Source organism: Vulpes lagopus, chromosome 2 (assembly GCF_018345385.1).
Source record: "Vulpes lagopus strain Blue_001 chromosome 2, ASM1834538v1, whole genome shotgun sequence".
Lineage (NCBI taxonomy): Eukaryota > Metazoa > Chordata > Mammalia > Carnivora > Canidae > Vulpes > Vulpes lagopus.
In genome coordinates this window covers 158,710,872-158,737,426 of record NC_054825.1, presented here as the reverse complement: position 1 = coordinate 158,737,426, position 26,555 = coordinate 158,710,872, and the positions used below count along the sequence as shown (strand labels likewise).

The 26,555-nt window shown below is 53.3% G+C and overlaps 1 protein-coding gene across 2 annotated transcripts; it reads right to left on the bottom strand.

Annotated features, from left to right (window-relative positions):
- Positions 1 to 274: 274 nt before the first annotated feature.
- On the bottom strand, positions 275 to 15,542 carry TTYH1 (tweety family member 1). 2 transcript variants are annotated; one of them, XM_041738821.1, is made up of 14 exons: positions 15,336 to 15,542; positions 11,993 to 12,171; positions 10,012 to 10,123; positions 9,004 to 9,224; positions 6,797 to 6,892; positions 5,299 to 5,371; positions 4,981 to 5,056; positions 4,498 to 4,553; positions 4,248 to 4,340; positions 4,031 to 4,123; positions 1,086 to 1,228; positions 927 to 972; positions 749 to 829; positions 275 to 625 (listed from the first exon to the last, which is right to left on the bottom strand). In XM_041738821.1, the coding sequence occupies exons 1-13, from the start codon at positions 15,459 to 15,461 to the stop codon at positions 791 to 793; spliced, it is 1,353 nt and encodes a 450-aa protein (XP_041594755.1). In that variant the 5' UTR covers positions 15,462 to 15,542; the 3' UTR covers positions 275 to 625; positions 749 to 790. The 2 variants fall into 2 exon arrangements, with proteins under 2 accessions (XP_041594755.1, XP_041594749.1); XM_041738815.1 differs by lacking the exon at positions 927 to 972.
- Between the last annotated feature and the right edge of the window lie 11,013 nt (positions 15,543 to 26,555).

The following is a 26,555-nucleotide window of genomic DNA, read 5'->3' as shown; positions in this document are numbered from 1 at the left end:
AGACCAACTGTATCTGCAGAGCTTTGAAACTGCAGCCTTTCACCCTGACTGAACATGTGTCTTCTGTTATCTGTCTGTCTTGTCTCTCTCTCTCTCTCTCTCTCTCTCTCTCTCTCACACACACACACACACACACACACACACACAGATCTGTTCCTGGGGTGTCTGTTCTGTGCTGGAAATGCCTGGCAGCCAAGAGGCTGCAGGGAAGGAGTCTCCCAGGCCCCAACCAAGGAGGCCAGAGCAGGGAGGAGACAAATGAGGACCCAGCTGCTTGTAAAATAAAGTTTTCCCTTTTATTTCAAATCAACCCATTCCCAAGTTAGTGCTGCAAATTGAGATCACGGCCCTGAGTGCCCTGGGGCATGGCAGGGGCACTCCTGTCCCTTCAAGGATAGGCCTGGTGGCCAGGGGTGAGGGGTGCAGGGCTGGCTGGCTGTCCTTCCCTGCCAACCCCAGGGCCTGGCCCACCCCCTAGCTTACTCCCAGGGCCAAGGGCAGGAGTACAGGGGGCAGAGCAGGGAGGCCGTGTCCTGTGTAGGTGTCCGTGGCCAGAGGTGCTGTTAGAGGTGAGAGCCCAGTCAGGCTGGGTTAGTGGGGTAGTCTCCGGCAGCCAGGGAAGGAACTGTAGAAAGAGGCAGACAAGAAGCGCCAGATGCAGGCAGCAGGGCCACCCCAGTGCCCAGAGCAAGGGGAGAGGTGAGCAAGGGCCAGCTGTAGGAGCTGGGTTGCTGCTCTGGAAGCTCACCGGGGTGGGGGCACAGGCTCCAGTCTGGCATAGAGGAGGGGCTCAGATAGATGACTGCCACTGCACAAAGCGCTTGGATTCCTGTGGGCAGATTGGTGAGGAGGCATGGAGGGAGTCTGGCTCTGTAGTGCAGGCCCCCAGCCCCCAGCCCCCTCCCTCAGACCAGTGCATCCAGTACCTGAGGGTTGAAAGGGTCATCATCATCTGTGTCATCATAGTCGTCACTGGGGTGCAACGGAGTGGCAGAGAAGCAGGATGGGGGATCCATCAGAGGGCTATCCATCCCCCCAACGCCTGTTGCCTCCTCCCAGGGTCACGCCCTCCCTCCCCTCCTGACCTGGGCGGGAAGAGGGCCCAGGCTCTGGGCAGGCTGCAGAGGGTGGTGGCTAGGGCCCCCGCAGACAGGAGGGAGTAGAGCAGCAGGAAGAGCAGGCCTTCCAGGGCATCCTCACACAGGCCCCGCAGGGCAGCGCCATAATCCTGGGGTGGGCAGGGGAGGGTGTCAGCAGGCAGTGTGACACCTCTCCCCAACACACAGTGTGTCCACCTGGCTGTGCCATGCTGGATAAGTCACGTCTGTGCACCTCAGTACAAGCACATGGGAGGTGCTCTGAGCAGTCATTATACCCACAGGTATAAACCCAAATCTGGGCCTCCCTCCACCCCACCCCAGCCTCCACAACGGCTCAGCCTTGGTCTGGTGCAGGGCTTCTCCACCTGGATACCACTGACATGGTGAGCCAGATATGACTGTTGTGGGGTGGCCTGTGCACTGTAGGATGTTAGGCAGCATCCCTGGGCCCTGCCCACTCGATGCCACGGGCAGCCCCACCCTGGTTGTAACAACAAAACAGGTCTTCGTGCATCACCAGATGTCCCCCGGGGGCAAAAATCTCTGGCTTACAACACTTAGAGTAACACTTAGAAGAACTGCAGACTTGGAGTTACATGCTTGGGAAGTGTGGGCTGCCCCTACGGTCATCCCTGGATCAGCACAGCCACGTACTGAATGCCCGGCCATAATTCATTCTCCAGATGAGCCAAGGGCCTGCACTGTGCCGGGTGTGGCTCCATGTTCCAGGGATACTTGAGTAACTGGGCTCCAGAAGGTCATCTGAGATGACTGTAAGTTGAGAGGGGACCAGAAGTCTCCTGGGCCCTAGAGCTGCCTGAGGGCTGCTGCAGCCCGTGCAGGGAGAGGGTGCAAGGGCCTGAGGCTAGCACCAGCCAGCGCCATTGCATATGAGGCTAGGAGCTGGGCTTTAATCCATGTGCAGGGAGTCACTGGAGGGTTTTAGTGGAGAAAGCGCTTGATCGGATTGTGTGTGAGAGGCTCGCCCAGCTGCTGGCTGTTGCAGGGGAGGACAGATGGGGGTGGGGGTGGGGGCAAGCAGGGGGATGAGGAATATGCTCTGTGGCCACTGGGTAGGAAGTGAGGTGGGTGACCAGGGTAGCAGCAGGGGTGGAGGAGGAAGCAGTGACCTGAATCCAGATGGGCTGCAGAGGAGGACAGAACTTGTTTGGTTCTGGGAGGTAAGGACAGATGGCAAAAAGGATGATCCTGGGATTCTGGCTTGAGCCCCTGGGTCGGGGACAGGGGTGTCTGGTACTGTGCCAGTGAAGCCCGAGCAAGGGGCCTGTCAGAACCATGAGGCACTGTTTTTACTATATCAGGTACCTATACAGTGTCCTTTCATGGTCCTCCTAGCGCTGCAAGGTACAGATCAGGCTTCCAAAATATGGCTGCCTTTTGCAGTGGCAGAAAGTTGAAGCCCAGAGAGGGCAAGCCACTTGCCTAGAGTCACACAGCCTGAAAGGGGCAGAACTGGGCTTGGAGCCAGGTCTGTCAGGCTCAGAGACACCCTCCTGCCACTTTATCCCCAACGTCCTCAATCCTGATTTTAATGCATGGAGATCCTAAGTCCCAGAGAGGGGAAAGTGAGGCCCGGGGTCACAGGGTACAGGCATGCCTGGTGAGACTCTGACCCTCCCTTCTCCTGCCTCTCTTCCTTCTGTCCGTGGTGAACCTTGGGAAGTGCAATCCAGCCCAGTGTCGGCCTGGGCCATAGAGAAATTTGTGGGCCTCTGTTTGTCTTTGAATAAAAGAGCAGGGTTGCCTTCTAGGATTCTGCAGCTCAGGCATTCAGCAGTTCTGAGTATTGACCATCCACCCACTGCCCCCTTGCTAGAGGGCCAATCTGAGAAGCTCTGGGGACAATGGGAGCCATGGAAGGAATATGATCACAGCAAGAGCCAGTTCAGGTCTGTGCTGTGGGACAAATAGATCACTCTGTTCAGTTGCCAGATCAAATGCAGGATGTCCGCTTAGATCTGAATTTCAGATGCCCAGCAACAAAAAAAGTTTAGTACAAACGTCCCAAATTTGGCCTGGAACATACCTACGGTAAAGAGGTATTTGTTGTTTGCTGAATCTGGCAGCTCTGTTGGAGCCCTTGGGGGGGACAGATGAGAAGGGGGAGGAGGCATGTGTCCTCCTCTTGCAGGGAAGACAAGCCTGAGCGCAGTGGGGCTTGGGATGGGGGTGGGTTGACACTGGGTGACTGCCTGGCCATGGAGGCCACAGAGGGAGAGGTCCAGGGCCAGCTGGGAGACCCAGCCCTCTGCACTTTATCTTCCAAGCCTGTGAGATGGGGTGATGACAGCATGACTAACCAGGGCCCAGGTGCGTCCCGCCAGTGCCACACCTAGCAAAGCCATGTGGAGGTGAGTCACCGTAACAGACTGTGGTCCTGCCCAGGAAAGCAGGTCTCCTCTTCCAGGACTCAGGGATGCTCCCCTGCCTGTAGCCACACAGCCATGGAGGTGGCAGCAGAGTCAAAGCTGGAATGAGTGTGTAGGACACCAGGCCTGCTTTCTCTGGGCTGCTCCGCCTCCATGCTGCCTCAGCAAGACCATAGCTTTAGGGCTACTGCCCCCTGCAGAGTCAGGTTTCTAAGTGAGGGAACTGAGGCACAGAGTCTGAGGTCAGGAGCTAGGACAGGAGCATGGGCAGGCCTGCTTCAGAATTCACTAAGCTGCAAGGGTTCTAGGAGGGAGACCAGGAGGGAGTGAGGGGGAGGAGGGAGAGAGGGAGGGGGAGGGGAGGTGGTGGGGGAGGAGGGTGGAAAGGGGAGGGAAGGGAGGGTACAGCGGGGTGGAAAGGTGGAGTAGGCAAGGGGGATGCAGAGATGGACGTGGGTAGGCAGAGAACAGCTGTATGGTAGAGAGAGAAATGCTTTCTGGGGCTCCCTGCAAAAATTGGGGCAGGGGGACATGGCTCACCTTGTGCAGGCCACGACAGTGCACCAGTGCCACCAACTGGTGGAAGTTTCCTTCCGTCACATTCAGCGTTTCCTCCAAGGACAGCAGTGGCTTCTGTGTGGGAGGGGAGGGTTACCCTACCCGCTGGGGGGGGGGGGCTCCACCCACACACCTGCCCCCCCTCCCCCCCCAAGTCCCTTCCCCGTGGAGTGGGGGGTGGGGAGCGCCCTCTGCCGACCTGCGCAGAAGGGAACTGGGGGACCGCTTCTCGCTCAAGGCCCTGCAGCTGGGAATGGATGTTGGCCAGAGCTCTCTGGGACAGAGTCAGCCTCTGTGGGAAGACAGAGGAGGACCGGGTAGTGGACGCCCCCTGCCTGCCCTCCTCGGCCCCAGGACACAGGACTGGGGTCCCTGGTGCCTGCAGCCTCCCCCAGGACCAGCAGTCCAGGCCCCAGTCCACCCTCCTCCATCAGGCTCCCTTGCCCTACCTGTTGAAAGGGGTTGGAGACTGCCTGGTTGCAAAGGAAGTAATAATTCAGGATGTCTGAGACAGGAGGGAAAGGGGGGAGCCTATGAGCCTGGGTCCCCCGATTCATGGGAAGGGGTAGGGCCAGGGCCAGGGGCCTCTCTCCAGCCCAGAGGCCTCTGGTAGTCCCATCGGCATGGCATTCAGGGACAGGCCACCCACACCTTCCCCACCCCTTCTGCCCTGCCACAGCCCAAACCACACTGCTCTCCACACTCCCTAGAAACCCCTGCTTCTGCCGGCCTGCCCCTGACTAGACTGTGCTCCCATTTCCCCCAAGTGGCCAAGTCCTCTCTCCTGAGTCCAGCATCTGTATCCCTCTTTCCAGCCCACCAGGAGAGGTACTGAGAGCATCTGAGACTGGGCACCCAGCCCACCCCACTGCAGGCAGGACTGTGCAGGGAGGCCTGAGCATGCAAGGCCCACACGGGGTCGATGGGGTCACCTGAGCCAAGCCCAGTCTCCTCCTGGGTCAGGTTCAGGATGTAGGTGTCAGGACTGGAGCAGAAGTCACTGAGGCCCTGAGAGAAGTGTTCAGAAAAGGGTCTCAGACCAGAAACTGCTGCAATTCCACATTCCCACAGAACTCACTGTCTGGCTCACCACCCCCCCACCCCTGCCTCCACCATTCCTGGGGAGCCAGGAGTCCAAACCCCTCCTCTAGATCTAGGGGCTCAGTCCCCCAGCCCCTCCTCCCTCAGACCCAGGAGTCTAGACCTCAGGACCTGCCCCAGGGCCCAGGAGCCTGACCTCCAGCACTCACCACAGCTGTAGCTGCCTCCAGGCCCATGGAGCCCCAGCTCAGGACAAGAACCAGGAGACTCATCACTGTCATCCTATAAAGGGGGAGGGGTTTGGTTTGGGGTTTGGGGGTTCCTAATTTCCCTGCCTCACCTCTTCTCCCTTACCCCAAATCCCATCACAGCCCCACCACCCTTCCCTACCAACCTCTGGAGCCTGGAGGATCAGAACTAGGGGCAGAGAAGCTGGGGGACAGGGGAGGATGGAGAGTGCAGGATGTAGACCTGTGATCATTGACCTCAAATTCAATACCTGGTCCCCACCCAGAAGTGACAGGGAGGACGGTGAGAAGGGCCCTGGGCTGGCAAGCCCGCAGCCCAGAGCCCAGCCCAGCCCCCAACTTGCTCTGGGATTCTGGGAGAACTACTGCCCACTTCTGGGATCTGTTTCCTGGCTTTGAATCCACAAGAGCCCTGTAATTCCCAAGCACACCTCCCAGGTTTGAGCACAGCTTGTTTAGCCTCCTGCTCTGCCCACACTCTTCCTGCAAGGTGTGGGTGCCGCCAGAACTGGAACTGCACTGGAGGGTGGTCACAATCTCAGAGCCTCAGGGTGAGCCCCAACAGGACAGCAGGACTTCTCATCCAGGGTGGGTGTAGAGACTTGTGAGTACCAGCAGGGCCCCCAGAGGCAGGGAGGACTCAAGGGCTCCTCTAAATGGGATAGCCCAGCCTGAATGGAAAACCAGCCCTAGGAAGTGCCTGGGTGGCTCGTGGTTGAGCCTCTGCCTTTGGCTCAGGTCGTGATCCCATAATCCTGGGATGGAGTCCCACTTCGGGCTCCCTGCAGGGAGCCTGCTTCTCCCTCTGCCTGTGTCTCTGCCTCTCTCTGTGTCTCTCGTGAATAAATAAATTAAATCTTAAAAAAAAAAAAAAAAAAAAGATAGAAAACAGCACTTCCTGGCTGTGTGGCCTGGGGCAAGTGGCCCAACCTCTCTGAGCCCCAGTCTTGCCCTGTGTTAAATGGAGAAAAGGAAAATGTCTTCTCATAGAGTCAGCATGAGGGTTCCAAAGAGGGCCAGCCACATAGAATGAGCTGTCAAAAGCGTGGTCTTGAAATTCCTGTGAACCACGTAATCGCCATGCAGCCTCAGATGTGGTTGCCTTCTGCCTCTGGTCCCCGCAAGTCAGGTGCCTGAGGGGCTCCTCTTTCCCGGATTAAGTCAGTAATCATCCCATCCTCAGTGCAACCGTTATATATTTTTTCCCTAGGATTTTGGAGCCCTTTCCGGGCCTCAAGACTTAGGTTTCCAGGTCTGCCCTGCTCTTCCTGGGCTGTGCTAGGTCTGGTGTCTGTACAGGCAGGCTCAGCCCAGGACCCTCATGGAAGTTTGTGGGACAAGAGAATGAAAGTATGAACCTGGGCAGGACAGCGGTCCCTCTTTTAAGGGCGTTATGGGATATAAGGGCGTTCCCCCTTGTCCTGTGAAACGAGCCTGCTACAGGGGCGCCCAGACTTACACAATCACCAGCCACTTGCTCTGCTTCGCCAGGCCCAGGAGGGTGAAGAGGCAGACCAGCAGTTCCAGGAGCAGCAGGAGGACATAGGCCAGCCATCTGGAGAAGGGACGAGGGTGAGGCTCAGCAGACAATCCAGCCCTCAGTACCCACGGCCCCAGACCAGTACCTGGCAGAGGGGCACAGCACCCCACATTCACGCCCTGTTCTGCCTGGCCATGTGACCTCCCCGTTGCCATGTCCCCAGGCCACAGCCAGCTGGTTGTGGAACATGCATGCTGGGAGGTGGGCCACTGCAGCTGGTATAGAGCTCAGGTCTCAGGGTGGGGAGGCACCCAGAACCCTACCCTGGCTGGACCACGCACAAACCCTGTATCCAGGCACAGAGATTGGTCTCCTGGAGCCCTGATGGCCACCTCACCCTGCAGAGGGCAGCAAGTCATCCCCAGGCACAGGCTGAGTGTCCTACTACATGATCTGGGGTCCAAGCACCAGCCTCTCCACTGCCTACTTGTGTGCAACCTGGTTCCTGTCTCAGGAACTTGGCTCCTGTGCCTTAATTTCCCTGCCTGTATAACGGGGGGGGGGGGGGGGGGACACAAGAGCATTTGCTCCAAGAGGGTGTTGGAAAGCTCATGAGCAAGAACTCAGAAGGATGCTGAGCACACAGGCACATGTGAGCTTGAACCTTACTCAGGGAACTTTAAATGTTATTCAGTGAAGCATTAATGATGGATTCATGCTGACTGGAGTGCTGGCATGTCGTGAATGCGCCATAAACAGTGTCCCTGTCACTGGCCCCACACAGCTGGGCCCAGGCTGGGGTGCCAGACCGGCCAGAGGACCCTCCCTTCCCAGGCAGAGCTGGGCCCAGTGGCTCCCCGAGACCTCCAGGCCTTTGTTCCCAGCATCCCCACTGCCTATCCCAGCTTCACATCTCACTTCCCACGCTACAGCCCTAAGCATCTCTGCTCACCTGCTCTCCGCCCCCAGGAACTTGGCCAGGAAGCTCTCCCTCACCTTCATTGAGGGAGGACTCCCAAGTGCCAGGCACTCATATTGGTACATTCAGAGACACTTGCTGGTGGTGGTATGGGTCTGCCTCACCCCAGTGTAGCCTGCATAGCTGCCCAGGACCCCTGAAGGGGGTTGAGGCCTAGCATGTGGCTTAGCCACAGTGCAAAACCTGGACTGCCTGGGACCCAGGCCTGTCTGATGCACCACATGGGCATCCTCATCACAGACTGCTCCAGCCCTGGTGTGCCTCCACCCTGGAGCATAGAAGCCAGGACCTAGTCTCTTGACCCTGCCCTCATGCCCAGGCAGGGCCCTCAGAGCATGTTGGATAAACAAGAGACATAATTCCTAGTAGCTGAAGCAATGAGGACTTCATCATATTGGCTGCTGGGAAGGGTGGCTGCCCAAATGTCTGCATAACTTGTTTTGTCCCTCCTTCAAATATCACCTCGGTGATGGCCATCCCAGACACTCCCTACACACACACACACACACACTCCACGTTCAAACTGCCAGCCTCTGTCCCCAACCCAGCACCATCCCCTTCTCTTTCATTTTTCGCCAAAGGTCTTACCACCCACCAAGTACATGCATTTTGTCTCTTATTGGCCACTTTACTGGAAGATGGGCAAGAATTGCTGTCTGTACTGCTCACTGCTCTGTATTACAACCAATTACATTTTACACACACCTGTATAGTGCGTGCTGGTCACTGTTGTAAGCACTTAACAGATATGGATTCATCTGATCTGCAACAATCCAATGAGGGGAGTGCAACCCATCATTCCCATTTTACAGATCGGGACACTGAGGCACTTGTCATGTGGTTCCAGAGTGGCCATCTGGCTTTAGAGTTCATGTCGCTAACCACTTGGGCACTCCTCTCTCTCACCACAAGGTGCTAAAGAAATATTTGTTGAGTGGATACACACGTCAGATGGATGACAGGAGGAAGAGGCAGTCTGGGTTCAGGGAGTGGGTGAATGTGAGGGGAGCATGGGGTCCACCTCTGGAGCTGCAGGGGCCGTCCTCGGTGTTGTAGGATGCCTCTCTGGTCCCTAGGTGCCAGTAGCACCCCCTCCTCCCAGTGGTGACAACCAAACATGTCTCCTGACATTGTCTGATGTCCTGGAGGCACAATCAGCTAGGATGAGAATGCTGGCCCTACAGGGCAAGGAAGAGCCATCACCCACCTGTACTCCTCCACAAAGGACACATCTTCGGCCACTTGCAGGAGGCTCAGGGGCACTCCCCGCCAGAAGGCCAGCCCCTGGAGCTGCTGGGCCACAGCCTCTGCCTGTCGCCGAGCCCCCCGGGCGGCGGCCACCAGCTCCGTGCGCTGTGCAAGCACCTCCTCCAGAGTGGTCAGCTCTGTCCTCACTGCCTCACCCAGCCTCTCCACTGTCTCCAACACCTGTGTGCAGGGGTGAATCTGGGGTCAGAGAAGGGCGTTCTTGGGGGAGGCCAGGGTTGGGTACAGGGTTGTGGAGGTAAAGTAGGAGTGACAGGTGTCTGAGATCTGGGGGCTAGGACATCTGTGGAATGAAGAAAGGAGGGAGGGGTACAGTTCTGTGGCCTCCTATCAGGAGCTCTGGACGGACAGTGCATGGGCTCCTAAACTGGGATTGGCTCAAACAATGGCTAATTGTTTGAGGCTGAAGTTGGCATCTGCCTGCTTGAGTCTGGGGTCCTAAGTCTGGGGTCTGCACTGGACATGAAATTTGGGGTCTGGGGCCAGCCTGTGTCTCAGCTCTGGATCTGGAACCCTGGGCCAAGGGATGGGAGTTAGGCCTCTTGTCAGAGTCCTGGGTCTCAGCACTGAGGTCCCCCTGAGCTTTTGTGTACACCACAGATCAGGACTGAGGGCCTGGATCTGACCTGAGAGCAGGGGCTGAGGTCCCCAGTGTTGGGTCCAGGGCTGAGACTAAGTGTGAATTAGGGTCCAGATTTAAGCCCCATGATGCAAATCTGGGGAACCCAAGGTTCTGAAAGTTCCATATGCAGTCAGGTTTGGGTGTCAGGTGTACAGTCTGAGGTCTACAAGTTGCAGTCTCAAGTTCTGAGTCTGGGGTCTTAAGTGTAAGGTGTGGGGTCTTGGCTCTGAGTCTGGATCCCATTTCTCTGAGAAGTGGACCTTTGTCCGGGTAGGGGGAACCAGTCTGGGTGTGGGTCTGGGGTCCAGCGGGTGCCTGGCCCCTCACCAGGTGGTCTATGGCGCTGAGCGTGTGGTTGGCATGCAGCAGTGCGGAGCTGAGCTGGGACACCCCATCACTGGTCTCGCTGTTGCCATAGAAACCGATGCCAATGCCGGCGCTGAGAGGGGGAGGGACGGGAAATCACAACCTGTCTTGGGACCCCGGGGGCGCGTCCCTCCACCCTCTCATACACCCACCCCCACCCTATTGGGGTCTCCCACCCCCACCCCATTGGTCCAGCCCGTCGTGGGAAAGGATCGTCTCCAGCCTGGCCCCCCACTGGTTGCCAAGGTAACGGGAAGCCCCCCTCCCCCGCCCCAGGGACGTCATTGTGATGCTAATGGTGGGTGGAGGGGCGGGGCGGGGAGGGGTGCGGATTTAACCCGCACCTCACTGGAGCGGAACCCCTGTCACCCCGGGGGCCCCAGGAGAAGCCCTCTGACCAGGACTGCAGGCCCCACACCCATCCCTCCATCCTTTCCTCAAGCATCCTGAGTTCTGTGCATCTGCCCCTTCGGGGTGCCGCCGTCCCCCGCTTCCTGGGGTTTCCTAGGAGTGCTGGCCCCCCCTTGTCATCTCTTGCGGGACCCTGAGCCTGTAGCTCTCCGCTTACCCCACCCCCGGGACCCAAGCGTCTGGCCAGCTGAGAGCAAGACAAGGGAATGTGGGCCGATGGGCCAGAAGCCTGCGCCCCCGCCCCTCCGCAGCCGGCACACAGAGCTCCATTGTAGGGTCTGAATGTGGGCCCCCCCTCCCCGACCTCCCCAGCGTGTCCTCCGCGGAGGGGCCAGGCCGGAGCGGGCGGAGGGAGCCGGACGCCCTCACAGTTCCCAGCCTCGGCCCTGGGATCCCACGCCCGCCCTGGCGCCCCCGCCCATTGTTCACCCTGGGATAAAGCTGCTCTTGTTCCCAGGCCGCTGGGGGCCGGCCGTGTCTCTCCCCCACGGGGCCTTTGTCCACCCCCGCATCCACCCCCAGTCAGGAGAGCCAGGAGAGGAAGCGCTTTGGATATAGGTCGCCCAGCGTCCTCCCCCCAGACACCCCCAAACACGCTGTGCGGCTCCCTGCGGGGAGAGAGTGGGGTAGAGCCCAGCCCGCAACCGTCGGGGCGGGTCTCTCTGGGATCCGTGGACTGGGCCGCCTGTCCTGGGCTGGGGGGTGGGGTGGCCTGCAGGGGAGGGCTGTGCTCTAGGGCTGGTGTTCCGACAGTGGTGTAAGGGTGTGTCCTCAAGTACTCTTCTCTCTTCCCCAAGCTTGTGGGGGGTCACAGAAGTACCCTCCCACCCCGGGCTCTGAGAGGGGCTTGCAGGTCTGAATCTCCACTCTGCCACTTGCGCGGAAGGGCCTTGAGGAGATGCTTTCTCCATCTCCCTGAGACTTGCCCAGGGCTACGTGGGAAGGAGTTAGGCCAGCTCGGGTCTGGGCTCCCAGAGGTGCTCCTGGACTGTAAATATAGATATTATTTTGCTGTCTCTCTCTCCCTGACTAGAACCTCAGCTCCATGAGGGCAAGACTCTTGTCTGGCCAGTTGGATATCTCCTGTAGAGTAGATCTACACAGTAATAGTTGTGGAATAGATGAATGAATGAATGAGTTAATGAATGACATCACCAGCCACTATTCACAGAGCATAACTATGAGCCCTATACAGTCTCTCATTTAATCCTACCGTAACTAGGAGGTGGGTGTTACCATAATGTCCATTGTAGAGATGTAGAAACTGAGTCCTGGAGAGATTACATCACTCTCCTCATTGCACGAGGTATTCAATGACAAAGCCATCAAACCCTAGCTCTTAACCCCTACCCCCTCCTGCAGGCCTGGCTGTCCTTGGGAAGTCACTCCTCCTCTTGAAACTCAGTTTGTCCATCCATGAAATGGGAGCAGTTCTTCCCGCTGCAAGGCTGAGGTGGGACACCCTCAGGAAGACCAGCCGAGGTTGTGGGGAACCCTGCCCCACTCCCCACCCACCCTGGGGCCCCATTACCAGCCGACGAGTAGGGCAGCAATGCAGCTCCATGTGACACAGCCTCCCCCTGGTGGGGGGCTCTTGGCCCCGGAGGGCTCTGGGGTCCGGCAGCAGCAAAAGCGGATGAGGTAGACGGCAATGAAAATGAGGCTCAGGCCCAAGCCCAGGCCTGCCAGGGCCACCACCAGCAATAGGGCCTGGGAAGGGGGAGACATGAAGCCTCAGAGGGGCTCTGCTCCCCCCACCCCTGCCTGGCTGGAGGTCCTGGATCTGGGACTTTAGTGGAGGTGAAAGTAGCCCTGGCTAGAATGGGGGCCAAGCCCACCCTGTGGTTCTCAGGTTTGTGGGGAAGTATGGGGTCCCCGCCCCTCCCAGGCTGGCAGCTTGGGCTCAGTGGTTTGGGGCTGGGTCACTGGAGGGGACTTCCAACTGAGAGGCCTAAATCCTGGGTTCCAGTTCTGCTCCTGGCATGACCTTTGGCAGGGGCCTTCCCCTCTGTGAGACTGTCTCCTCTTCATCCCCAACCAGGCAATTAGAACAGAGCATCACCTAGGACCCGCTGAGACCCAGATCAGGAACTGGCTGGGATCAGGGGATGGACAGGGGCGCCTATTCCCAGAGATGTGTGCATAGTCAGGGGTGGGAGGCTTCCTCTTCCCTCCTCCTTGCTGGTCACCCCCACTCACTGCTCGCTCTCCCCCCTACTGGTGAGCTCTGCACACCCACCGCAGTGTGAGTCTGTCACCCAGGGACTCACGGGGAGGGGGACGTGACAGCTTCCATGACAGTGTGTGTGTGCAACACTCAGAGATGGAGACTTGGAGATAGAGACAGAGGCACAGAGAGAGCGGAGGTGGGGTGGGGTCAGGAGGTGGAAAAGTAGAGATGCCGAGAAAGGAGACAGAGAGATAAATGGTGTCCAAGTGGAAGGCTGGGAGGAGGGAGGCAGGAAGAGAACAGGTATGTGTCATTGGAAAGCCTTGCAGGACATCGGGGCTCTCTGCAAGACAGAACTTCACAGGGAGTGCTGTGCAGTCCAGTCCCCTTCCCAGGTCCTCAGAATGGGGAAGGGGTTTACCTTGAGCCACACAGCAGGTAGGGACACCATCAGGAACAGAATCAGACATGCAGACTCACCAACACTGTTTCCTGTAAACCACAGTGTCTCTGCCTTCATCGTAGTGTGGAGTGTGTGTGTGTGTGTGTGTGTGTGTGTGTGTGAATGACACAAGTGTGTGAGGCATTTGCATTTCTAGCTGTGAAACTGGATGTTTTATCTATGACTGAGTTTGTCTGCCAGGAGATACTACACCTGAGTGTGTGTGTGTGTGTGTGTGTGTGTGTGTGTGTCAGAGAGAGAGAGAGAGAGAGAGAGAGAGAGAAAGAATGTGTGTCTCTATGGGAGCACCTATATCTGCAGGTGTGAGACTGATCTGTTGGCACTTGTGTGTTTCTGGGCATGATTGAGTCTGAGTGGTCTCTAGTGGGGTGTGTGTGTATGTGAAAGTGTGTGAGTGTGTTTGTGTGAATGTGAACATGTGTATGTTATGTATGAGTGAATGTATGTGTACATATGTGTGAGTTTGCGTCTGGGTGTGTGGGTGTGTATACAAGTGAGCTTGGGATGTGAGAATGTTAGAGTGAGGGCAGGAACTGTGTGAGTGTGTGTATGTATATGCGACTAAGTGTATACAAGTGAGTGTAGAGTGTGTGTGTGAGTGTTTGCATATGTTTAAGGGCAAGATGTGTGAATGTGAGTGTGTGAGTGTATATAGAAGTGAGCTTGGGGTGTGTAAATGTGTGAGTGTTGGACTGAGGGCAGGAAATGTGTGTGTGTGAGTGTGTGTATGTATATGTGACTGTAAGTGTATACAAGTGAACGTGAGGTGTGTGAGTATATGAGCGAGGACAGGAATGTGAGTGTGTAAACCTGTGACTGTGAGTGTGAATATAAGTAAATGTGTGTGTGTGAGTGTGAGTGTGCCTTCCAGCCTGGTGTCACCTAGTGCCTGACTTTTTTCAGCTGTGCCCATAGCAGTGATCTTCCTGAGGGGCAATGTCCCCTCCTGGGTCGTGTGACTTGGTACATGTCCCAGTGCTGTCACCCTGTCGATGAGGGGGGGCGGAGTGAGCCTCTCCGAGTGCCTCCGGCAGTGGCTGAGGCCAGCAACCGGTGTGTGGTTGTGTGGGCAGGTCTCCTCGGCTGTGAGCGGGCGTCAGTGAACAGCACTGGAGGTCGTGATTGTGTAAACGAGAGGCTGTGGGCGAGGGGGTGGCCGTCCCTGTTTGGTGGGGAGAGGGCGGCATGGAGTAGGCAGGGAGAAGCTGCTCCCAGCTGGCACAGCCATGACCCAAATAGCTCAGAATACAGCACACATCCCCCTCTCTGCTTTTCTGGGACCCCCCCACTCCTTCTAAGCTTTCCAATCCCCAGCCCTTTATCCCAAGAGCTCCCCAGCACAGACCTGAGGGGCCTAGACCGTATAGGCAGGCCCCAGGACCCATCCAAAGGCTCTGCCAGGACTCCCAGCACCCCCCCACGCACACACTCCCCCACCCTTAGCGGGCTCAGCCAAGCCTTGCTCCTCATTAATCTCAAAGTCAAGGACTTGAATTAAACTGGGTCAGGGGACAGTTCTTTTGCCCCTGTCGGAGCTGACCCAGGCTGGACCCCTTCCCCAGGGACTGCCCCGCTTCTGTGAGGTTCTCACCCCAGCCCCACCCTGCCGACCCATTTCTGTCATCCTCTGGTCCCCAAATGGAACCTCATTTTCACCCCCACCCCCACTCCGAACGCGCTGACCACCCCTTCTGTCCCAGGACTTCCTCTTCTAGCACCTCCACCTCGTTTTCCCAGCCCCGACCCTAAATCCCTCTCGCCCCTTCCCCATTTCACGTCTCAATCGTGTCCTGAACCCCGGCACCCCAGCCTTCCTCTCCAGCTCCTATCTCTGCTGAGTCCCACTTAACTGGACTGCCCAGAACCCATCTGGGGAGGGGTCATCTTTTAGGACACGGAGAGTGGACCTATCGCCCTGATGACCCTGGAGGCTACCTTCCCAGGTAGCTCTCAGAGACCCTGGAATCCAAGGCGCCCCCAGTCCCTTCCCTCCTCTGGGACTAAGGGGTTCAGGCCCCTGCCCCCCCCCCCTTATTTAAAAGGAGCCAGGGCTCTGGTCTCCCTGCACCTGTCCCAGGGGAACCTCTAGGTATGGGAGCCCCATGCTCCTCCTCTTCCAGATACCCCAAAGTCCGGGCCGGCCCATGGCCCCAGGGAACACCCAGCCCCCTTCTCCCTCGGGACCCAGAAGCTCTGCCTTCGCCCCCGCCCCCGCCCCCAGGACCCCACACCCGCTCCCACCTGCTGGTATTCTTGCTCTTGGGGCGCGAAACCGCTGGGTACCGGGCGGAGCTGGAAGTCGGCGCGGGGCAGCTGGTGGAGCAGATGCACCCAAGCCGAGGGTCGGTAGCCCGGGGGCGCACCCATAGCCCCCGGGGAGGGCTCAGCGGGGCCGACGCCGGGGCTGCGGGAGCCTCGGCAGTGGAGCGGGGCGCGGGCGGAGCGGGGTCTGGCGGGGCTCAGGGGAGCGGAACAGGGGGAGGGAGAGGTGGGGGGCGGAGATTGGGGGAGGAGGGGGGAGGCGCGGGCCAGACGGGGACGGTGCTGCCCCTGGTGGCTTCCGGGGGGACTGCGGCGCCGCCAGCGGGCCCCAGCGCTCCGCCCCTTAGTGACGGCTTCCACCTGCTGCCGGCGCAGGTACCACGCTGTCCAGCGATATCCTGGTCCAAATGAGGCCGCTCATACTGGCTATAGTCCTACGGCCACATAAGGACCCCTTTGTCTCTAGGAAGAACCTTTACGTCTATGCAAAGGTCATTAAGTATTTGCACAGCATTTTACACATGACAGGCATTTGCGTCAATAAACCGCCCCCCCTCACTCTGTGTGTAAAAGTACTCTCGCCTGTAAAGGATGTCATCTGGGTAAAATCCCCACCTTTTAAAATCGGTGTAAGAACACAGCTTCTATACACAAACCTTCCTATGAGTACAGACCACTCCAGAATGTACGCTTGCTTGCCAGTGTAAAGGACCCCTCACATCTGCATAAGGACCTCTCCTACTCCGAGAAGAACCCCGCTCATCTATCTATCTAGGGACCCCTTCCATCTGTATAACAATGCCTGGCATGTGTTTAAGAACCTCCCCAAACTCTTTAAGGATTACTTCAGTGTACATAAACTCTCCGTGCCCCTTGCCATTCACTTACAGTTTACAGAGTATTTTTCCAGCCACTATCTGTAATGAGTCTCATAGAACCCACTGATGCCATGCTGACATATGGGGAAGTAGAGACACTTGGAGGGCACTCAGCTACCTTGACATCACCACCCAGGCAGTCACTGTTGGAGATAAAACTAAGGTTCTCAGGAATCTGCCCCAGGGAGCCTGCCCACCCTTGCAGAGCTAGGCTAGTCTTTGCCACCTGGAGTCCCCACAGCCGACTTCCCCTGCAAGGACTGAGATGGGCAGGAAGAAAAAGGGGAGGTTAGTATTTCACCATTCTCATCCTGATATTGTGCCCCAGATTGGTGACAAAGGGGTAGTTGCTCATCCCATTACTAGGAGAAAAACCATGATAGTCATGGTGATGATGCCATGGTGATAGTCATGATGATGGTGGTAATGATGGTGGTGATCGATGATGATGGTGATGAAGGTGATAATGGCAATAATGGTGATGATAAAGGTAATGGAGATGGTGGTGGTGGTGATGATGATGGTGGTGATGATGATGATAGTGATAATGGTGATGATGATGGTGGTAATGATAGTGATGGTGATGATAGTAGTGCTGATGGAAATGATAATGATGATGATGGTGGGGATACTGACACTTAGTGACAGGGAAGAATGAGGATAGCTGCCCTCACCTCGCTCTCTCTCTCATCATCTCTACCTTGGTCTTCTCCAGCACACCTCCAATTCCAACTCCAGTGGTTGGAGTCATGTCCTCCACTGTCGTCAACTAGATAGGCTGCATGGGGCCTGGAGATGACAAAGTTCTTGAGATGAGAAGCCATGAGTTGTGCTACGTGACTCCAGGCAAGTGAATCCCCATCTTGGAGTCTCTGCTTCCCTATCTGTCAAATGAAGGGAAAGAAGTGAGATTAGCCTGTCTGAAAAGCCCTTGTTAGATAATTTTCTACATCGTGTCTGAGCCAATGTTTGCAGAACCAGCAGGACTTGCTAAGGGGGAGAAGAATTCCAAATTCCATAATGTGTGTAGTTGGGCTCATGTATCTGTGGGTGGGCTGAGGTGGTCATTGTGACTCAGTGACTCAAGAGCACTCAGTGGCTCCCATTGCCCATGGGATCAGGTCAAACAAACCCTCTTAGTCTTGCTTTCATGTCTTCCACCATCTGGCCTTATGTCCACCCTCCCCAATATAGATATTTAAGGGTAGTAGATTTCCAACCCATGGAACCTCAACCACACTGAGAAACACATTTTACAGTGTGATCTGGCACACACATGTCAGAAGTGAAAAGTCTCACGAGCAAAACTGACCTCCACTCAGCACGATGCTCTCAGATCTCTCCCATGCTAGTTCTATTTCAGAAATAAAAATCTGGTCACAACCTAAATTTTTCATGACTGGCTAATGGGTCTTGACCTGCAATCTGAAAAACACTAATCTTGAATTCCAGAGAACAATCTGGGTTGGTGTTAGAAAAGGAGTAACTCCTACTGAAAAGATGTAGGCTACATTGGCTTCTGGGTTGGGGGATGGCAATGGTGCAGTGTTTTATTCCTGCACCCCTTCTCACAAAGTGTGTGCACGCATGAACAGACATGCACAAACAGGCACACACCACTCCCTGTCACTCCCCTTCAGAAAAAGGTTTGTTGACTGAATCTCCCACTTTCTCCCTCTGTCTCCTCTTGTATCTCTCTGTCTCTCTCATATGATTTGGGTCCCAGAAGGTCCGCATTCTTTAAGACTTTACTTCCAGCCTTTACTGATTGAGCCCAAGGCATCCATCCCAGTCAATGGGAGAGCTGAGATGATGTCTGACAGAAATTTGTTCTCTTTGACCTCCTCCTGCCCTTGCTCCCTGAGTCTGTTTCTCATGACAAATGTTTTTCCCAGGGTAGTCCCTAAGCATTTCTAGGGTTCTTGGCTGAATACCACTGCAATGCCATCTCAAGCTCTATAGGTGTTAATTCAGGGCTGGGGTCCCTGAGAAACCCCCATTGGAGAAGGGCTCAGAGAATGTGGTTGTTCCTGTCTGGTTTCAGGCAATGATTGCCATATGGGAAGAGGGACCCAGCAATGCCAGATGTTTCAAATTTCCAGGAGAAGACAGAAATTTAGATACTTTTAAAAGCAAAATCCCTCAGCTCTTAAATGTTAAAACTAATTCAAATACCAAAAAAAAAAAAAATACTGTGTGGGCCAAATAAAACCTGTCTGTGGGTTGGAGCTGGCTGATTTATAAGCTCTGGTCTAGCCAGATGCTCAGCAGCACCAGCAAACAGAGGAAGGGACCCACAAAGAGGCTGCGGAGGAGCAGCCCAGAGATGCAGGAGGGAAGCCAGAGACAGGCAGCAATGCCACCTCCTCCAGGAAGGCCTCCTGACCTACCTCTCTCGATGGAAGGCCAAATCAGCTCCTGGCTAGAGGGTTCAGCATGTACTCCACAAGACTCAAACTTTGGGATACTTGTCAGCTTAACAAGGTGGTTGAGTATATGTTGTATGAGTCCAATCTGATGGTGTTCTAGAACAGACGAAACCAACCTATGATACCAACAGAAATCAGAGCAAGGGTTACCTCTGGGAAGGTGGGGACAGGGCTGACTGGGAAGGGGCTGGCGGAAGGCATTATTCTGTATCTTGATAAGGGTTTGGGTTTCACGATTTGATATATGTATATATTACACAATGATTATCACAGTAAGGTTAGTTAGCACATCCATGACCTCACATAGTCGCATTTTGTATGCGTATGTGGTGAGAACTTTCAGAATCTCTCCTAACAACTTTCATGGTACTGTTAATTCAAAATCTCTCTTAACAATATGGTATTGTTAATTATAGCCAAATGCTGTACATTAGATCCCCAGCACAAATACATTTTACACCTGCAAGTTTGTGCCCTTCAACCACTTTCACCCCTTCCCCATCCCCTGCCCCCACCCTGGGCTACCACCAATTTGTTCTCTGTATCTGTGGATTCAGGGTTTTGATTCTACACATGATTAAGATCAGACAGTATTTGTCTTTCTCTGACTTAGCTCATCTAGCATCATGTCCTCAAGATTAATGCATATTGTCACAAATGGCAGGATTTCTTTCATCTTTATGGTTGAATAATATTCCATTTTACATACATATGTAAATGTGTGCATATATGTAAATATATTTGCGATTTATGTATGCATATATGTTGAAAGATTTACATATATGTCATATATGCATATATTTTTTTTAAGATTTTATTTATTTATTCATGAGAAACACACAGAGAGAGGCAGAGACACAGGTAGAGGGAGAAGCAGGCTCCAGGCAGGGAACCCAACATGGGACTCAATCCCAGGACTCCAGGATCATGCCCTGAGCCAAAGGCAGACGCTCAACCACTGAGCCACTCAGACCATATATCTTTGAGTTAGTGGTTTTGTTTTCTTCTGATAAATGCCTGAGGTGGAAATGCTGGATTATAAGTATTTCTGTTTAATTTTTTGAGGAGCCTTCATAATGTTTTCCACAGTGGCTGCACCAGTTTGCATTCCCATGAACAGTGCTGGAGGGTTCCTTTTTCTCCACATCCCCACCAATACTCATTGTCTCTTGGGTTTTTTATACTAGCCAATTCTGGCCGGTGTGAGGTGCTATCTCACTGTGGTTTTGATTTGCATTTCCCTGATGGTGAATGATGTTGCACCCTTTTCATGTATCTGTTGGCCATCTGCATGTCTTCTTCGGGAAAAATGTCTATTCAGCATCTTTGCCCATCTTATAATTGGACTCTTTGGGGTTTTACCCACTGGAATATTTTTTCAACTTCTTTATGTTTGAAATTTTTCGTAACAAAATATTGAGAAGAAAAGAGTGGGGCTGTAACAAGAGTAACAGGATAGATAAAGCAGTATTGGAAATAAATATATATAATCCAAACTGATTTAAATAAATGACTGGATGGTGTAATAAATGTGATAAATGGAAAAGAATAGACAAATCCTATGCAAAAAAATCCCAAATAATTTATGTTGATATTTTGCCCCCAGGAGATGGAGCAAGAACTCCCTACTCTTTGAGGTTGGGCTGAGCATGTTCCCTTCCTTCTAAAGGGAACAGCATGAAAATTGGGGAAAGAGACTAACTTTGTAGTTGAGAAACCTCACCAACACTGCCTCCCAGGGATTAGGACCTGCATTAACCATGATCAGCCATGTTGGTTATGCCCTCCATATGGTATGCTGAAAATAGTACTTACCTCTGTGGTTTTCTTCTCCGTGACCTTAGTCCAATGATGAGAAAAATATCTGTCAATCTCCAACTGAGGCACATTCTACAAAATACCCTGACTAGTGCTTCTCAAAACTGTCAAGTTCATCAAGAACTAGAAAAGTTTGAGAAACTATCAGAGCCAAGAGGAGCAAAAGGTGACTTGGTGACAAATACAATGTGTCCATCTGGGTAGGGTACTGGCTCAGTAGCACACCCGGTAGGAACTAAGGAGATCCTAATACAATGTGGATGTTGGTTAACAATAATGCCTCCACATTGGTTCATCAGCATGACAAACATACCATAGCCATAGTGATAGAAGATGATCAAGCAGGTGTAGGGGAGGCTGGGTGAAGGGTATATGGGAACTCTCTGTACCAGCCTTGAGATTTTTCTGTAAACTTAAAACTAATCTAAAATAAAATTTTTACTTAAAAAAATCCAAATTAAAAAAAAAGGTAGGATAGTAAAAAAAAAAAAAAAAGTCTGGGCTCACTGGTGTGAACAGGAAACAGCTTTATTCTTTCTCACCCTGCCTTCACATACCATCTGTTTGAGTCCCCTGTCCCTCCCCCATGGCTATATCTGGAGCAGATCTTCCAGATTTTCTTGCCATTTTGGGGTTTTCCAACTGTCCCATTTTTGGGGGGGTCAATAGTCCAGCCTAACTCAGTACCAAAACATCCATCTGGCATTCAAAATCATTCCCTGTCACCTGGGGGATCCCTAAGCTGAGATCCCACAGACCAAGGGTGTGGAGGGGGCACAGCGTCACTTCGTCCACTCTCCTCTTTGGATCCTTGCAATGCCACCTCCCTTTCTCTGGGTCTATTAAGAATTTCTGCTTCCCTTCCTCAGAGTCAGATTATGGTGCTTATGTTCTTCAACCAGAGACCACCAGAACACACCTGGAGTGAAACACGATGGGTTTACTCCTCACTGTGGTGGCAGGTGGCACACACCCAATGACAGGCTGCCCTGGCTGCCCTGGGTCCCCCCTAAATTCTTGTGTTGCAGTCCTAACCTCCAACTACCTCGGAGGTGACTGTAATTGGAGACAGGGTCTTTGAAGAGGTAATTCCGTTAATGAGGTCATATGGTGCGTCCTAATCCAATGTGACTGATGCCCTTCTAAGAAGAGGAGATTAAGACACAGAGAGGCAAAGAGGGAAGGGAAGACCGTGTGAAGACACAGGGAGGAGGTGGCTCTGATCCTGACGGCAGTTCTGATGTGTTTTCCTCCCACACCACCAACCAGTTCTTGCATACCAGCTGGGCATCTTCCAAGTCAAGTCAATTCTGACACTATCTATCTGGAGGCAGAGCCAGGTCCCACAGGTTAGGGGTTCAGTCCTACAAGGCTGCCCCCCATCCCCCGCACCCAACACAGAGCTCAGATTCCAATCCCAAGGCCAAGTTGTCACCCAGCCTCCTGACTCAGCAGCTATAGATTCCGGTTCCTGTGCCTCCCTCCTGGTTCCATGGATTTGCTAGAGTGGTTCACAGAACTCAGAGAGACATTATATCAGTTTATTATAGAAGGACGTGACTCCACAGAGACCTCATTACATAGAGCCGTTGGGGATTGAACTGTCTCCAGCCCCCTACCCTCCACACTTAGGAGCCGTCCACAGGTCACTTCTTTATTTTTTTTATTATTATTTTAAAAAATTTCACTGGAGGATTGTTCACCTGGGGCCAGCAAATCTACTACATTTCGATTTGCATTGGGATGTGTTGTGATTTATTTTTTAAAATTTTATTTAAATTCAATTTGCCAACGTAGTATAACACCCCGTGCTCATCCCATCAAGTGCCCTCCTAGTGCCAGTTACCCCATCCCCTCACCCACCTCCCCTTCTGCAACCCTTTGTTTGTTTCCCAGAGTTAGGAATCTCTCATGGTTTGTCTCCCTAATTTTTCCCCCACTCCATTTCCCTCCTTTCCCTTATAGTCCCTATCACTGTTTCTTATATTCCACATATTAGTGAAAGCATATGATAATTGTCCTTCTCCGATTGACTTCACTCAGCATAATACCCTCCAGTTCTATCTATATCGAAGCAAATGGTAGGTATTCGTCCTTTCTGATGGCTGAGTAATCTTCCATTTCATATGTAGATAGATAGATAGATAGATAGATAGATAGATAGATATAGATATAGATATACACACCACATCTTCTTTATCCATTCATCTGTCAAAGGACATCGAGGCTCCTTCCACAGTTTGGCTATTGTGGACATTGCTGCTATGAACCTTGGGGTGCAGATGTCCTTGCATTTCACTACATCAGTATCTTTTTTTTTAAAGATTTTATTTATTTATTCATGAGAAACACAGAGAGAAAGAGGCAGAGACAGAGGCAGAGAGAGAAGCAGGCTCCATGCAGGGAGCCTGATGTGGGACTTGATCCCGGGACTGTGGATCATGCCCTGGGCGGAAGGCAGACGTTCAATCACTGAGCTACCCAGGCGTCCTACATCAGTATCTTTGGGGTAAATATCCAGTAGTGCAATTGCTGGGTCATAGGGTAGCTCTATTTTTAACTTCTTGAGGAACCTCCACACTGTTTTCCACCAGCTTGCACTCCCACCAACAGTGAGACACACCTTCATGTCTCTCATCGCTTGGGGAAATAGCAAGGGCTTTAGATGAAGACCAAATATACATTTCTTATTATAAATTGCAATATGACAACAGCAATCTATAAGCCAAGGAGAGGTGCTTCAGAAGACACCAGCCATACTAACACCTTGATCTTGGATTTCCAGCCTCCAGCACTATAAGAAAATAAATTTCTATTGTTCAAGCCCCTGGTCGGTGGTGCTCTGTTGCTGCAGCCTGGAGACTAGCACAGGGGGTGCTGGTAATGAGCTCTCACGGAATTCCAATGTACCTGGGTCACTTGGGTCACTTTGAACAGGGTCAAAGAAGAGTGATTTGCTCCAGATTTGGGTATTGTCAGAAAGTGGGGGGTTTCAATGAGATTGTTTGCATCTCCAGGCCATCCTGGCGGGGCTGAGAGCTGCACATCCATGCTACAAGTCCAGAGCTCTTTTGTCCCTGTCTCAGTGGGAAGCAGCCTGCCGGCCAGGTCCCCACTCTCATGTCCTCTGGTCCCACCCAGGCCAGAGACTGCTTCTGGCCCCGGAACACCTGCAGAGCTGATGGGCATCAGCATCAGGCTGGACCCAGAACTCCCGCCTGTGTGGTGTGCCCTCTTCCTGGCCACCTGCAGCAGGGTCCAGTCTGGCCTGAGAATCCGGGCATCTGACCTTCACACAGGTTGTGCCAAACCTGGGAAGTGGGCTTACCTGCTCTTCGCCACTATCCTGCCTGACTCTCCTTCCCATGCTCGGCAGGACACATGGGGTCTAGGGGTGGAGGCTCCATTCCACCAGCTCCCGCCTTGTTAGAGGAGGCTTCTGCTAATGTGCTGTGGAGCCAGCCAGGGCGGTCCAGCCAGCTGCTCACCTGAACCCCCATGCTTCGGGGACACCATGCTCTGGCTCAATCCCCTGCAGGCATCAAGAGGCTTTACACTATGAGTTTTGTTATTATTCAGGTACAGCATGGCCAACAGACCAGGAGGCAGGCAGCTGGTACTAGGAGGATGGTTGGTTATAGTCACAGACTCCAACAGGACAGACACCTAGCTGGCAGGTGATGGACGTCTCATCGCATCCTTCCAGAACAGAGAGAGAGAGAGAGAGAGAGAGAGAGAGAGATTCGGCTGGCATGCTCTAATCTCTTCGTATAAGGATGGGGACCCCACCTCATAGCCTTGGCTAATAATCACTTCTGCAAGGCCTCCCTTCCTAAAGGTGTCACATTCAGGGTTAGGGCTTCCACATATGAATTTGGGGCAGGGGGACAAACGTTCAATCCATCGCACCCTACGAGAAGGGAATGCAGGCCCTACTCTGCAAAGTATACTTCAGAGAATACCATCCTCTTATGAGTCTCACCTCAAAATGTGGAACTGGGTCAATGTGGCACTGCTGGCTGCTAGGGACAGGCTCTGTGGGGACGTCTGAAGCCTCTCCCTCACCGGGAAGACGTTGTTGAGAACCTCAACCATAGAGCGGAGACGGTGGGAAAATTTCCCCTCTCTTAAAACCAGCTTAATTGAGGTATAGCTGACATAGAAAAAATGGTACACATGTCTCGTATTTGGTTTGCTGACTCTGGATGCGTGCAAACACCATGACGCCTTCACTACAATCCAGGTGACCTTTGCTGCCAACGCTTCCCAGTTTCCTGCTGTCTCTTTAACACACTTTTAAATACTCTCCTGTGGGAAGGCTTTTGCATCCTTCCAGAAAAACAACCACCGAGCTCTCCAGAACTTTACCTATACATCAGTTTTGTTTTTGTTCTTTTTTATTTTTGCTTTTTGCTGTTTTACATTTTTTTAAATAAAAAATGTTTTAAATGGAGTCAAATCCACATGACATACAATTTAGCATTTTAACCATTTTTTAAAGATGTTAAAATTTATTCAGTTGAGAGAGAGAGAGAGTGACAGAGAGAATGAGAACACAAGCAGGGGGAAAAGGGGAAAGGGAGAAGCAGACTCCTCGCTGAGTAGGGAGCAGGGACCGATATCCCAGGACCCCGAGATCATGACCTGAGCCAAAGGCAGACACTTAACCCGCTAAGTCAGCCAGGCCCCCCCAATCCTAACCATTTTTAAGTGTGCAGCTCAGTGGCATTATATACATGCACAATGTCACACAACCAATTTCCAGAACTTTTTCATCTCACAACACTGAAACTATTCCCACTAATTGTCCCCACTCCCCCTCCTCCAGCCCCTGGTGTTCTACTTCCTGTCTCCATAAATTTGACTCCCGGGTGCCTCACGTAAGTGGAATTGTACACTAACTGTCTTTTGTGACTGGCTTGTTTCACTACACGTCATGTCCTCAAGTGACTCTGTGTTGCAGACTATGTCACCATTTCCTTGCAAAGGCTGAATAATATTCGGTTGTGTGCATGCATGGCATTTGGCTTACCCACTCACCTGCTGGCGGCCTTGGGGTGCTTCCACCTCCAGCTGCTGTGTGTGAACAGTGCTGCTGCGAGCAGGGTACCCAGCTTCTGCTGGAGATTCTGCTTTCCCTTCTCCAACTGAGGGTGCGTCCAGGACGTAAATCACCACTGCGTGTTTGCTTTGTGTTTGCATGTTCCACTTTTTATTTTGAAGTAACTTTCAGATTTAGAGGAGAGTTGCAAAGACAGTCCGGAGTTCCCAGGCACCCCTCGTGCTGTGTTCCCTAAGGTTTAATGTCTGATGTGAGGAGGGTTCACGGTCACGGTCAAAACTAAGGGACCCACACAGGCACAGGAGCATCAGATGAACTACAAATTGTATCCTGGTACCCCAGTTCCCACCGGATGTCTTATCTCCAATCCAGGATCCCATGTGACATTTAATGTCCCCTGCGCCGTGACAGTCCTTGCTCCTTGTTTCTCCTTGTTTCTCACAACCTCAACAGCTTTGAGGAACAGGGATTCTGTCCAAACTCCCTTAACTCGGTTGTGTCTGATGTTTTGGTGTGTGTGTGTGTGTGTCTGTGTGTGTGTGTGTGTGTGTGTTTCCATAATTGGACCGAGACTGTGGATTTGGGGGGGAAGAAACCCCCCAAAGTGATGTGCCCTTCTCGTTACACAGGCTGTTTTTCCCTGATGCTGTGTTATTTTCTGGTGGTGATGGGGACCCCTGTGCACAGCACTACCTATGTATAAATTGTGGAAGGAGCTATGGGAAAAAAAGGTGGAGAGCCATGAGGAATAAAACCAGAGCCTCATTTTATTTGGTCTGATGAGGAAATATTTTAGAGGAAGTGATTCAAGATTGTACCTGAAGATGATAAGAAGCTGTGGAGAGTTTCAGGCAGAAGTCATGGCAGATGCAAAGGCCCTGAGGCAGAGATAAGTTTACAGCTGGAGGAATAGGGAAAAACTATGTGTGGGGGGTGATGTGGACGGAGTGAGCAAGAGGGGCAGGGTGCCAGAGGCTGGCACTGGTGGAGATGCAGCCAGGGCCACCTCCTG